General features: G+C 33.0%; 1 protein-coding gene across 2 annotated transcripts; it reads right to left on the minus strand.

Annotated features, from left to right (window-relative positions):
* Positions 1-424: 424 nt before the first annotated feature.
* Positions 425-6,710, minus strand: LOC126696907 (U-box domain-containing protein 33-like). 2 transcript variants are annotated; one of them, XR_007646113.1, is made up of 9 exons: positions 6,047-6,708; positions 5,299-5,420; positions 4,936-5,057; positions 4,242-4,346; positions 3,535-4,000; positions 3,219-3,338; positions 2,402-2,842; positions 1,504-2,277; positions 425-781 (listed from the first exon to the last, which is right to left on the minus strand). XR_007646113.1 is itself a non-coding variant. In XM_050393660.1 (8 exons), the coding sequence occupies exons 1-8, from the start codon at positions 6,219-6,221 to the stop codon at positions 1,558-1,560; spliced, it is 2,271 nt and encodes a 756-aa protein (XP_050249617.1). In that variant the 5' UTR covers positions 6,222-6,710; the 3' UTR covers positions 1,183-1,557. The 2 variants fall into 2 exon arrangements, 1 of the variants encoding a protein (XP_050249617.1); XM_050393660.1 differs by lacking the exon at positions 425-781 and having other exon boundaries at positions 1,183-2,277; positions 6,047-6,710.
* Between the last annotated feature and the right edge of the window lie 6,050 nt (positions 6,711-12,760).

Raw genomic sequence — 12,760 nt, forward strand, 5'->3', positions numbered from 1 at the left:
TAAAAAAAAAATAATAATAATTATTATATATAAAATTTTAATTGAAACTTCATTGATGATAGATAATTTTTCATTTTTATTTAACAAGTTTTTGTTGCTAATAAATTCGATAATTACAATTGGGATGAATAAATTTGAATCATGGACATCTCTATTAGAAATACAAAAAGGTATCTACAAAGCTCTTACTAGTTATTGACATATTTAAAAGTTCCAAAACTTATTTTCTAAAGTGAAAGAAAATTCAAAGAGATCATAGTTAAAGCTATAGCATATTAAGACTCTAATTTGATTAGGAAAGCCTTAGAAACACATAAATTCAAGGATATAAAAATCCTAACCCATAAAACTACAAAATTACATTGAAGTGTCACAAATTAACGAAGAACAAAAATTGGCTTCATCTACTGTCATACATCAAAGATACAACAAAGGCTAAAAAAAGTATATTACACAACAAAGATTTAAAGAATGAAGAAAGCATGTACATTATATATATACATTTTTTTTTCTTCCCCCCTTCCCGGAAAGATTGGTATGAATGATTTGTAGAGCTCAAAAAGAAAGAAACAAAAAAAAGATTTCAATGCTGTGTTGCAGTCACATCTGAATGATGGAAGGAAGAGAAGAAGGTTGTAGTATGCAAGCTTAAGATTATTAAGATTATCCTTTATTTTAAGTGTAAAGCCCGCTGACCACTGTCCAGCCCTCTTCTCAAAGTCGAGCTCTGCTTCATGAGAAAAAAACCATTTGCTGCCACAAACAAATCTTGCAAGACTACCTGAAAATTTTCAAATAAATATATTTCATTATATTTGATGACAATAACATAAACCATTAACCATCTGCCTCCGATTTAAGCACCAGAAATTCTGTTGGTATGAAATAAGATTGTGGCTTATACCCCCTGGCATACCAATTGTCTGCTCAGTGCTGATTATCACATTTGAAAACATGGGAATGCCCTCCACCAGAGGATTAAATTTGAGCACAACATTGTGAAGCTAATATGCTAGGAGACCAAGAGTATAATTGAGTTTGATAATAGCAGTTTCTGCAACAGTGTTCAGAATAGGGCCTCATGTTCCATGTGGGGGTATTCCTAGCCTGTATTTGATTTTTTTTCCCCTAATGATTAAGTGGGATAGGTTGTCTGAAGTATTGAACTGTTTTGATTCTGAATTTTTTTTTTATTTTTTATTTTTTAATTCTTTGTAAATGTGTATTCTTTGAAATAAAATTTCTCATTCATCAAAACAAAACAAATAGAAGTTTGTGGGATAAAGTGTTTGTTGGAAGAGACAAAAGGATCATATTGTGATGAAGTACCTGTAGCAAATATTATTCCGAGTAACCAGTATACATAAGGATGAATTTATGCAATGCAAGTATTGGAGACACTTGAATTATAACGGAGAGTGCCATAAGGTCTATGAAGGATATGAACGTAGAGATAAGCCATTCCCAAATATTGAAAAAAAGATAGGAACATAATTAACTTACCTTGTAAATTTTGCAACAAATACAATATATAGATGGAGGTAGTTGGCAATAATGCTATTCAGGCTCCTGTCGGTACAAGGATGAGGCTCCACATGAAGCCCTCATTTGTTCAAGTACATTCCTGACATCTGACCCAAGGTCTGGCCGGTTCTTTCTGTTCTTGTCACAACACCTCAAGGCCAAGCGAGCCAACTCTTGAGCAAGCTCAAATGGCCAGTCTCCAGCTGAAGGATCCAAGACGGCTTTCAAATTTCTGGCATCTAAGGCATTTTGCACTGCATTTGCTAATTTGATGGCTGATCTCCCAGTCAACAACTGTATTAGTATGATCCCAAAGGAGTAAACATCTGACTTCCTAGTAAGCTTTCCTGTATCAACGAACTCAGGATCTATGTAAGGAATGGTTCCCTTCGGATCGGTAAAATGACACAGTGTTGTGTTGCTTGAACTTTTATCATGGCATAACATACGGCAGATTCCAAAGTCACTAAGTTTACAAAGAAAGTTGGAATCAAGGAGTACATTGGATGGTTTTAAATCACCATGTACAATGCTGTGAGGTTTAATGCAATGAAGATACACCAGGACTGAGCACAACTCCGTGGCAATGCATATTCGAGTTTGCCATGATAATGGAGGGCTGTTGTCCTTGCAATTTAGTCGATCTTCAAGGCTTCCACAGGGGAGATACTCGTAAATTAGTGCAAAAACTTCCGGGCAAGATCCTATGAGTCTGACAAGATTGGGATGCCTCAAGTGACTCAATACACGAACCTGATATAACAATCAAGTAAACTAAGTCCATTATTCAAGTGCAAATGTGTGTTGTAGCTTTTTCTTATCTTTTATGTTGTGAGAAAGAATTTAGTACTAACCAAATTGTAAATAATACACAAACCTCCATTCGGAATTCTGAGGGGCCTTGTGAGCCTTGAGATTCTAGCCTCTTTATCGCAACCTTGGTTTGATGCAGGCGACCTTTATAAATGCTACCATATCCTCCTTGTCCAATTTTGAGGGATTCATCAAAGCCATGAGTAGCTTCTTCAATCTCAGAGAGTGAGTACTCAGAGAAGAACTGAGGTAAATGTCTAGAGACCTCTGCTTGTTTTCTTCTCAGTTCTTCAGCTTCTTTCAGTGCATTGTCACGCCCCATCTTAAACTCATCCCTCTCTTTCTGTAAATTTTCAAGTTGGCTCTTTAATAATATTATTTGTTCATGGGAATTCCGAAATTCTTCCATGAGTTGGTCCCTCTGATTCTTAACCTTTTCAACTTCTTCTTTCCCTTTTAATAGAGCTTCCTCAATTTCTTTTCTTTGAAACGACTCTTCTTGGGCCTGTTGATAAAAAAATTGAGTTAAATTTTGCACCTTTAGTGATTACATTGATATATTTTTCAAGAATGGTGCATATGATAGACAAGAACAGGTTTGCAGTGTGCTGAAACAGTTAATTCTGTAGCAAGCAGAGATTTTTCTTTGCCAAGCTGATATTCAAATATTTTGGTCAAGTATGAAAATTTAACATGAAATTGAAAAATCCATTATAAGTACATTCACAACAAGCTAATATTCATCTACAATATTTTGGTCAAGTATGAAAAACTAACAAAATTGAAAAATCCATTTATAGTACATTCGCATTTAAGACGAAAGAGTGTAAAAGAATATCTCCATAAATGCAAAAAGTTCAAGATTTTCTAAAATAACATACCCTGCGTAGAGCCTCAACCAAATCTCTTTCAGCTTTCCGACGCCTTTGTGTCTCTTTGTCAGCCTCTTCTGCCGCTTGTTGATATTGCTCATAAAGAGTATTATCTAAACTTCCATCCTGCTGGGATAAGATAAAAGTAAAAATTTCAAAGCCTTCATATTGTTTAGTGATTGATCAATTCAGAAGAATAATGTTGAAGAACAGGAAAAATGCTTTGTATAGATAAATCCAATTAGAACTCACACATCAAAATGTTCAAATGCTTCATAACAAAAATATATGTCTCCCACCCCACAAATGAATGTTTTGCACATACCGCAGCACTGAGAGCTCCATTAGAAGAGCTTGTTGATAAGGAACTTGAACTTGGTTGCCGTAATGAAGATGCAGCCTCCACAGTAGAAGGGCTTCTTGAATAATAGGTAGGTGGAGAGAGTGTACTAAACTCATTCCCCTCACTCCATGAAGTCAGAGTTACGTCAACTACTCTTTTGGGAGACCTAGTTGAGTAAACTGAAGTACTCCTCCTTGATGACCCATCCCATTCATCAGGAGAACTCTCTTCTGCATCAAACTTGTTCTTAAGAGATGGAAGCTCCTCCATACCTTGTGGGAATAGAATGTTCCTTCCATGGATGTCCCTATTGTGCCCCAGTGTTACAGATTGTGATCTATAGTAGTTTGCTGGTCCAGGTTCAGTGATATCCCTATTTTGGCTGAAAGTAACAGACCTTGATCTCAAAGGGTTTGCTTCTCCTGTTTCAGTGTCTGCACGTGATTGCCTGTTTTGATATGGTACTTGTATTAGTAAAAAGATTAAGACAGTTAAGTAGAATTGATATGGTACTTGCATCGAGTGACGGTTACTTAGCCAACAAGGGATCATGAAATGACAACCAATGTACTTTCACAATTTCTAGTGTACAATCTTCTTGATCAGAAACTTATCAAGCATTTTGTAATATTTACTATCAATCATACACATCATAGCTGCAATGTCATTAAGAAAACTGTCAAGCAAACCTAGTATGGATGAGGTTTCCTTTGCAGATAAATTGTATTTGACATGAGACAGGTGCTTTCTCACGCACATACATAGCTTTAGTAGACCTGAGTTCCATCATTTTTCTGCATCATTGAGAGACAATGTATTAATATCTTTAACAATGTTCTGAGATCTCAAAATCATACAGAAGTTGTTGATGTCAAAACATAAGCTACTTGACCATCATGAAAAAAACAAATGAAGACCATAATCTCAAAAAACCAGGAAGTAGATTGCAAAAAAAAATAAAAATCTCATTTGACACCAACAATAATAAAGCCATGTGTTCAAGGAATTCAATTAACTAATTGAACAAACAAACAGACATTTCAAATTGCTTGGTGTATCTATTCAAGATTTCTTTTCTTTGTTTATTATTAGAAAACTTTCTTTTTAGTACAACTTGAATAAGTGCTACTAAGGTGTTCTATTCTTCAATCCCCAACTTCCCTTATGGTCTGAACATTGGCCTGGCCTTCTTTGAAAATTCCAGATCGTCTTGTACGGTTAAAGACCTATTAACAATGTATCTATTCCGAAGCAATCAAAAGTGATACTCAATAAAGCACATTCATGTACATCATATAATTTTTATTCTAGTATTATGTGGCCATGGTGGATATACAAAGAAGTCAGCATGAAAAAAGGGGAAAGTTCTAATGTAGTTTGTACTTTTTGTATTGCTTCTCTGCTGCTGCACCCATAACAAGCTTCTTGATGTCATGCTGGGAAATGAGGTCTACGATTCCCTCTTTAATACAGTCCATTTCTGTATATACTTTCTTTGCCTGTACCTAGAATTAAAAAACAGCAAAGCCAAAATAAATTAGAAACTCAGCAAATTTGCATTCTCAAAAGGAACTCACTGGACATTTAAGCTATCAATTCCAAACTTAGAAGTTTCTAAAAGTGACCGTCATTCCATACATAGCTTCATGGTTTCTGTTTTAGAGAGACAAATTCTTTAAAGCCAAAACAAACTGAACAAATTAACAAGAAAAAGTGTATACTAATTAAAAGAGAAGGATTTATTACCCCCATTTCGCGACAGATAAGAAGGTAATCATCCAGGGTCTTTTGCATTTTTTGCCTTTCTTTTTCCCGGTATTCCCTTACGATACTTTCCTTCAGTTTGCTTGCAGGAGCTCTTGTACCCACTGCAAACCAAGAAAAAGGTCAAATAAATTCTCTTTAAAAATAATGAAAACCATTCAAAAAAAGTAAAAACCTTTGAGACAAATACGCATCCCTCCATAATGAACAATCTTCAGTCAATTACCTTGGTATTGTAAATCGATTGTTTAGCCACATTTCATTATATTACAATATCATTAGTTTAGAATCACATCCAAATATAAGTTGGAGTTACCAAGTTTTTCTTATTTTCCTAAATTATCCAAAATTCCAAATCATTTCTTCAGGATAATAAAAATTCTCTAAATTTTAGAAAATTTATCATGAAGAGGCAGATCGTTATCAAGTTTGTCATTTGGAGTCAACAAACAAACCATTGAACAGTGCAACTCCAAAAAGTCAAAACAAAGAATAGTCAATTGTAATAGATCAATTTTTACAACATCAAACACTGAATTATCATAAAACTTCCATGTTTTGTATACATAAAACATATTCAGACAAATATATGTGTGTGTGAGAGTGTTTGTGTTATTATTTATGTGTTCATAACTGAACATGCAAACTATATATATATATATATATATATATAGAGAGAGAGAGACAGACAGACAGACAGACAGATATAGATGTAGATTCTGGGACATACTAAAAGGGATCAACTGTGGAGGCTGATGTACGTGAAGGATGCAAATTCTCTTCCCTCCAGAGTTCTGTACAGCCCATACCAGGATTGATTTGCATTCTCTCACATCAGTTCCCAAAGCAACATATATAATATCTTCAAACAAGAAAACCTCTGATGCCTCATGCCTACTTGCCATATTTCCTGGAGCCCCAATATCTAGAAATCTAATACTTAAAATATATAATCAAATGGTTGCACGTAAATTGCAGGCACAAGACAACTCACAACTCACCCCCACAACTATGATAAGTAATGGAAAACATCTAAAAGTTCACTTCTTATAGGAAACTCGTTCATCACAATCTCACACTACCTCATTAAAGTATAACTCATGCTAATAATCCCCACTTTTTTTTTTCTTTTTTCTTTTTTTTTTTTAAGGAATGAAATGTTTAAATCAACAAATACACATAGTATATACAAACGCAGCTTGACCAAAACACCAGACAAACAAAACAAAGTAACCTCTGACACCAGCAGCTAACACAAGGTGAAAAACACCAAAAGAAACACAAAAACTCAAAAGACAACAAGAGCTAGGCACCCCAATCAATACTCAAAGATCATCGTGACCACCAGATTTAATTGTTTGAAGAGAATATAAGAATCAGCAAAAAGTGGGGTACCTATATTTATAATGAAGAATTGGAAGTTGATTTTGTTGGTTCTATGAAGTTTCTGAGATATCAACAGGTTGAAAATATGACTAGTTGACTAGGACTATTAAGGGATTGCATCTCTGGCCTATTTTGTTTGTACGCTAGCATGGACCCGGGCGGGACTAGTTGATGAACATTGGATTTGGACTCTTGGCTTCCACACTTTAATAATTTACTTGTCACAAAAAATTAAAAAGTAAATCAAACACGTAATAAAAAATTAAACTTTAATTTAGAATTTAATTAAATTTAAACTTTTCAATTTTTGTATTTAATAATTAATTTGACACAAAAATTTAAAAATTACATTGAACTTATGATTTAAAATTAAACTATATATATATCACGTGTTTTTGCTCACAAATGCCCCGACATTCAACAGATCGAGCCTAGGAAAAGTTGATTGATTCAGCTATAGCCTATAGCCTATAGCTAAAGTTTTAGTGAGGAAACGCGTGTACGGATGTATATATTAATATTTTCAATCAAGAACATTAGCCTACATTGGATGAACAATCTATTTCAGTAATTATATATATGGAGTTTGGGATTCTGAAATGGTCATTTTGAAAAGGTATCTACTTATTTTTATTTTATTATTTAATTAGAAAGTTTCTGTGTCACATTTGATGTTTCTTTGTTACATGGTATCACAAAATGTTATTGCAACTTGCGTACTTGTGTGTAATATTTATATAGCCGATTTGAGGTTCTATCTGTTTCACGAAATTCTCTTTATTGTTAGTCAAAATTTAAGTACCAGTCACAGAGCCATAAAATGCAGACACGGTTGCGATGCCATTTTTACTCTCTTTAAGAATCAAAGGTTGAGAAATCATACTTGATGATGCAGATTGATTTATTACTTTTTGGGCTCAGGGCGGCTTAGTAATCGTTAGGTTTGAAAAACCAGACGAGAAAATAATTCCGAAAAAATTCATAAACGATTCCAATCCTTGAATTTGGTACTTAATGTTGATACGAAGAAACATAATTTTTTTTTTCTTTAAACTACTTGTTCGAGTAACATTTTTATTTTTTTATTTTTTTAATAAGGCAGTAAGACTTTAGCTGACTAAGCCATTTCTTGATGAGCAAGTAGGCTGATAAGAGCCCACTCCCCCAAGACCCCACATCCCAATTAGGCAGCTGGAATATCATTAAATTTTTTTGTTTTGTTTTTGAGGAAGGAATATCATTAATTGTATCTTATTTGTCTAAATTTCGTTGAAGTAATGGTGAAAGTGACTAAAGAATATACAATAACTAACCGAATATCCTTAGCTTACAAACTAAATAGATTATTGTAAGGTGGGTGATACTACAAAATGAGTTAGGCCCACAAAATACTCATATGCTTTGGCTCCATTAATTATATTTGGTTTAAGGTATAGAACCGTAAATAAGCAAAATTTTTTATGAATAGTTCAAGGTCGCTTCTGTAACAGTCATATTTATATTTGTTTGTTTAGCAAATAAAACAAGCACAAGTTCAAGGTAAGTCTCGACTATTAAACGATCTAAGTTCAAACAAAATAATATTAGCATATCCATTAATTATAACTAGGTAAAGGTGGAAGGTTGTAAATAAACAAAAAATGTTTATGAATAGCCTGAACTTATAGAGGAAAAGACAAGTTTATGTTCATTTGTTTATCAAACACTTCAAACTTTAGTCTAAAGTTAGGCTCAACTATATAATAAACCAAGTTCGAATACAATAATGTTTTTGTGAACAAAGTGATGAACATAAAAGTTTGATTTAACTATATATAATATTATATTATTACACTTTATATGTGTAGTTATTTAAAAATAATAATTATATAGACTCAAGATTGAATAATGTATGTTTGTAAATATGTTTATAAAGAGCTATCATCAAGATAAGTTGAAACTCTCTAAAAAAATGTTTATATGATTTCAATTATTATTTGTAGTTTATTAATAGTATAATTAGTCCATTTGTAGTAAGAATTCATAGATATATGAAAAAATTAAAAATTTTAGTCATGGTTATATATATATATATATATATATATATATATATGTATGTATGTATGTATGTATGTATACGAGAAAAAGAATTAGTTAATAAAGTAGCTTGTGAATCATACAATATCAATGTATTAATCTATTGTTTCTTCTTAGACAACAAGCCTATGGCGGGTGAAAAGTAGAACAATTAATTAAGGCTCGTTTTTAATTAAGCTATAGTTCACTTGTCACGACCCAAATCCATAGAACATGAATTTAGATGCATGACTAACTTGTTGAACTTATGTAACTCTATAAACATAACCGATCCAAAATAAATTAAACCTCCAAAGAAACAATACTCATAAAAAAAAAATAAAAATAAAAAATAAAAAAAAATAAAAAAAACCTCTTACAAAAATCTAAACTCCACAAATTGGAAATAATCTCCACTATATAAAACATGAATTACAAAATAAAGGTAACTAAAATTCTATAAGTCTTCAAGTAATACTGAAGTCGCCTACAACTTCCACGCTCTACCTTGCACCTTACAAAGCGATCTAAAGGTTCTATATTCCCAACTACACTTTAATCTGAAAACAGTAATTGATGTGGTGAGCCACACATCTAGTAAGTAATTATACAAAATACACAACGGAATAGAGTCAAGCAAAGCACGAGTTTGATTTCACAATTTCACTCAAAATATCCGATGTAGTTTTCCAAACATATAAAGAACCACTTAATACATATATAATCAAATCTTAAAGTCATTTGAAAACACATATAGATAATTGATCAGAGAATAGTGTCACATATACACATTACATATTCTCAAATACAATCTTGTGAGCGGATACCAACATCTAAACTCTGTTGGTGAGGGATCAACACATATTTTCACATACAATCCTGTGAGTGAATTTACACATATATCTGATCAATTCTAAAAATACTCATTTTGAGTTACATATCACAAAACAAAATATATACAAAATAGAATAATTTTTTTAATATTAACAATTATTCCAGATATAAAGACATATCGAATATCACAATATTGAATTGAAACAGAATCAAAGGATGCTTGACTCCCTTAGGGAACAAATAGGAGCTGAGGAATTATATAAATATTTTACAATTCTTGAGTAAATCTGAAAATTCAATTTGCTAAAAGTAACATTTTAATACCATTTGGAAAATAGGAATATGACTTTGAAATCACTTGGTTTTACACAAATTTAAAGAACAAGAACCTTTTTAGAAAACTTACTTTGAAACTCAATTATTTTATGAAAATAGTTTAGTTTAGAACTCATCTTTTAAATGAGATTCGGACGTTCAAAACATTATTTAGAATTCAAAGTTTCTCTTTAAAACATTATTTAAAAGTCGAAATTTCTCTTTCAATAGTGTAAAAATGATTTTTGATAAACTTTTAAAAATGTAACCTTAAAAATATAACTTTAGAAAATCTTTAACTTCTAAGAACCTAAAGAACAAAACTTATGCATGCATAATTACTTACAGCACTTGAATCACTCTGAAAGTCCAACCAAAACAACTTCCAAAGAGCCTCAAAACACTCTTAAATAGGACCTATAATCAATCATGAAAATATACTTAATATCCTATACAAAATATAAAGTTTATAGAACTATACAAATAGACCCACTAGAATTATACTTTGCTGAACTAATAACACTTTCAACACTGAATTAATGTTTCTCTAACCAATGGTATTCTAATCAATACTACATCCTTGCGTTAATCGAAACTTATTTTACCATGAGAAATGCAGTAGCCAACACTTTAGAATTTAATATATAACCTCAATGCAAACGGTGGGCCAAAACCAATATGATTCTGTTAATGAATTTAACATTCATTGACCCTACGGATTTAATATAAGAATTTTGGTATGAAATCTCAAATCTGTCATTATCCATTTAAAAAAATTGTAGATGTGTTAAACCCTAAATGGTTCATTGTGTTTGGGAATGGTCAACACCTAGGCATAGACTATCAAAGCTATCAATAAGAGAAAATAGGACTTTCAAAAAATGAGAGCTAGCTAGTGAAACATGTGTGGGGTTGGGTGCAAATTCTCCAGCAAATCAGAATTACCATTATGGTATAGATCAGCAGTCCAAAAGCTCTTATAGTCCTACGAAAACGATGCAAGCCTTATTCATGGATTTAATAATTTCGGCTTTTGTTCTAGAATCCGAACAGTGGCAACCTAGGATTCAAGAATTATTGAAATAGTGTAAATCGTAATCTAAGAAATTACCAATTCAACAATCTACACATCACTAAAGTTTTTCATGATAGAATTCTAACTCCTTAATTCTTTGTTTCTAACAGTGAGAAATCATACCTTGAACAATTTGATTGATTCTTCAATCAATTGTATGTGCTCTAAACTGCAAGGAAAAACACCTCTTAGCCTCTTTGATAAATCCCTTGCTAAGAAAACCCTAATTATCTCTTCCTCTACCTTGTAGTTTGTATTAGAGATGTGGGCTTAATGGGGTAGCGGGCTGTAGTTATTAATAAAAAAAATATATATGGCCTATCAATTATATTTAAAAGAAAACTTAATAATAACTTCAAATAAAATTATGTGGGGTATTACATCATTCACACAATTAATTTATAGAGATGAGATGCAAGGTCAATCTCGTAATATTCGTAGTGTAAGATGAAACGAAGATCAGAGTCAAATTGTGTATACGAAGTGGAAGTATTCAACTAGAATTTGTATAGGAAATAGCTAAGTGTTCGTCCTCGGCTTCAGCCCAAGGATGAAGATACAATTGAATGGTTTTTTTCTCTCTCTATTCCCCCCCTTCCCCCCATTTGATCTAGGTGCTTCTTGGCTTTATATAACTTAGCCAAGATGCATCTGGACCTTACATTTGGAAGGCAATGATCAAACTATCTTGATACTTGTCCCATTAGGACTTTGCTAGAAGGTTTTTACACTTGAACATTAGTTATGGTAACACTATTCAAAGTCATTTTCCCATTAATGCAGCCAGTTAAGTGGTTTCAATGCATTTAATGTGGAGGGGATGGCCATCTTGTACTTCCTTTCTCTTCTCTTCCTAGTTCAGTACCAAGTTTCCCTTGTTCCCCCTCAAGTTGCCCCATGCACCCTCTAACTCTGTCCCTCAACCATCCGAGATTAGGCAAGTGTCCTCAGCATCCTCATCAACTATAGTTAGGCAACCCAGGTGTGAATTAAGTGCATACCTTCCAAGGAAAATTTGCCTATGTCTCTCGAGGCCACCACCATATGAATTTTGCTTGCCACCCCCCCCCCCCCCCCCCGCCCCCCAAAACACAAAGACTATAGTCTATTGATGAAGTGAAGAAACCCAATCCTGACCAAGAAATATTTTTGTTAGTTTATTCTCCCAAAAAAATTAAAAATTAAAAATTCTTAATGAGTAGTATGCTAACAGGAAACTCCCCACACGTGCCCCCCCCCCCCCCCCAAAGAATATGTCCACTCTCAGGTTTCCAAGGCCTTCGAATATCTTCAAAATATTTCCACCAGCTAAAAAATGTCTTCTTTTCGTAAATTTTATTTTTATTTGTATAAGTATCTAGGGAGATTCTAGCCTTTTGTCCTTAATTTTTAAAAAATTTAGCAATATGCCCATTTTTCGAAACTATATAGGGATATGCCCTTGTTACGATACTCGATTACTTTAAAATCGAGTTTCATTAAAATACTCGATTCGTAGAAAATCGAGTTATTTCAAAAAAAACTAAAAAAAAAAAACATGGAACTCGATTTTAGGGAAGTCGAGTTCCAAAACGCCACTATAGGGCTTAAAAACGTCACTATAGGGCTTAAAAACGCCACTATAGGGCCCCTTGAACTTGGTATGGGGACTTGTAAAATTTTTTTGCAGGAAAACGCCGTTATAGGGCTCTAAAACGTCACTATAGGGCTTAAAAACATCACTATAAGGCCTAAAAACATCACTATAGGGCACCCAGAACAAAGCGATTACACTTATAA

This window comes from Quercus robur, chromosome 8, assembly GCF_932294415.1.
Source record: "Quercus robur chromosome 8, dhQueRobu3.1, whole genome shotgun sequence".
In the NCBI taxonomy this organism is placed as follows: Eukaryota; Viridiplantae; Streptophyta; class Magnoliopsida; order Fagales; family Fagaceae; genus Quercus; species Quercus robur.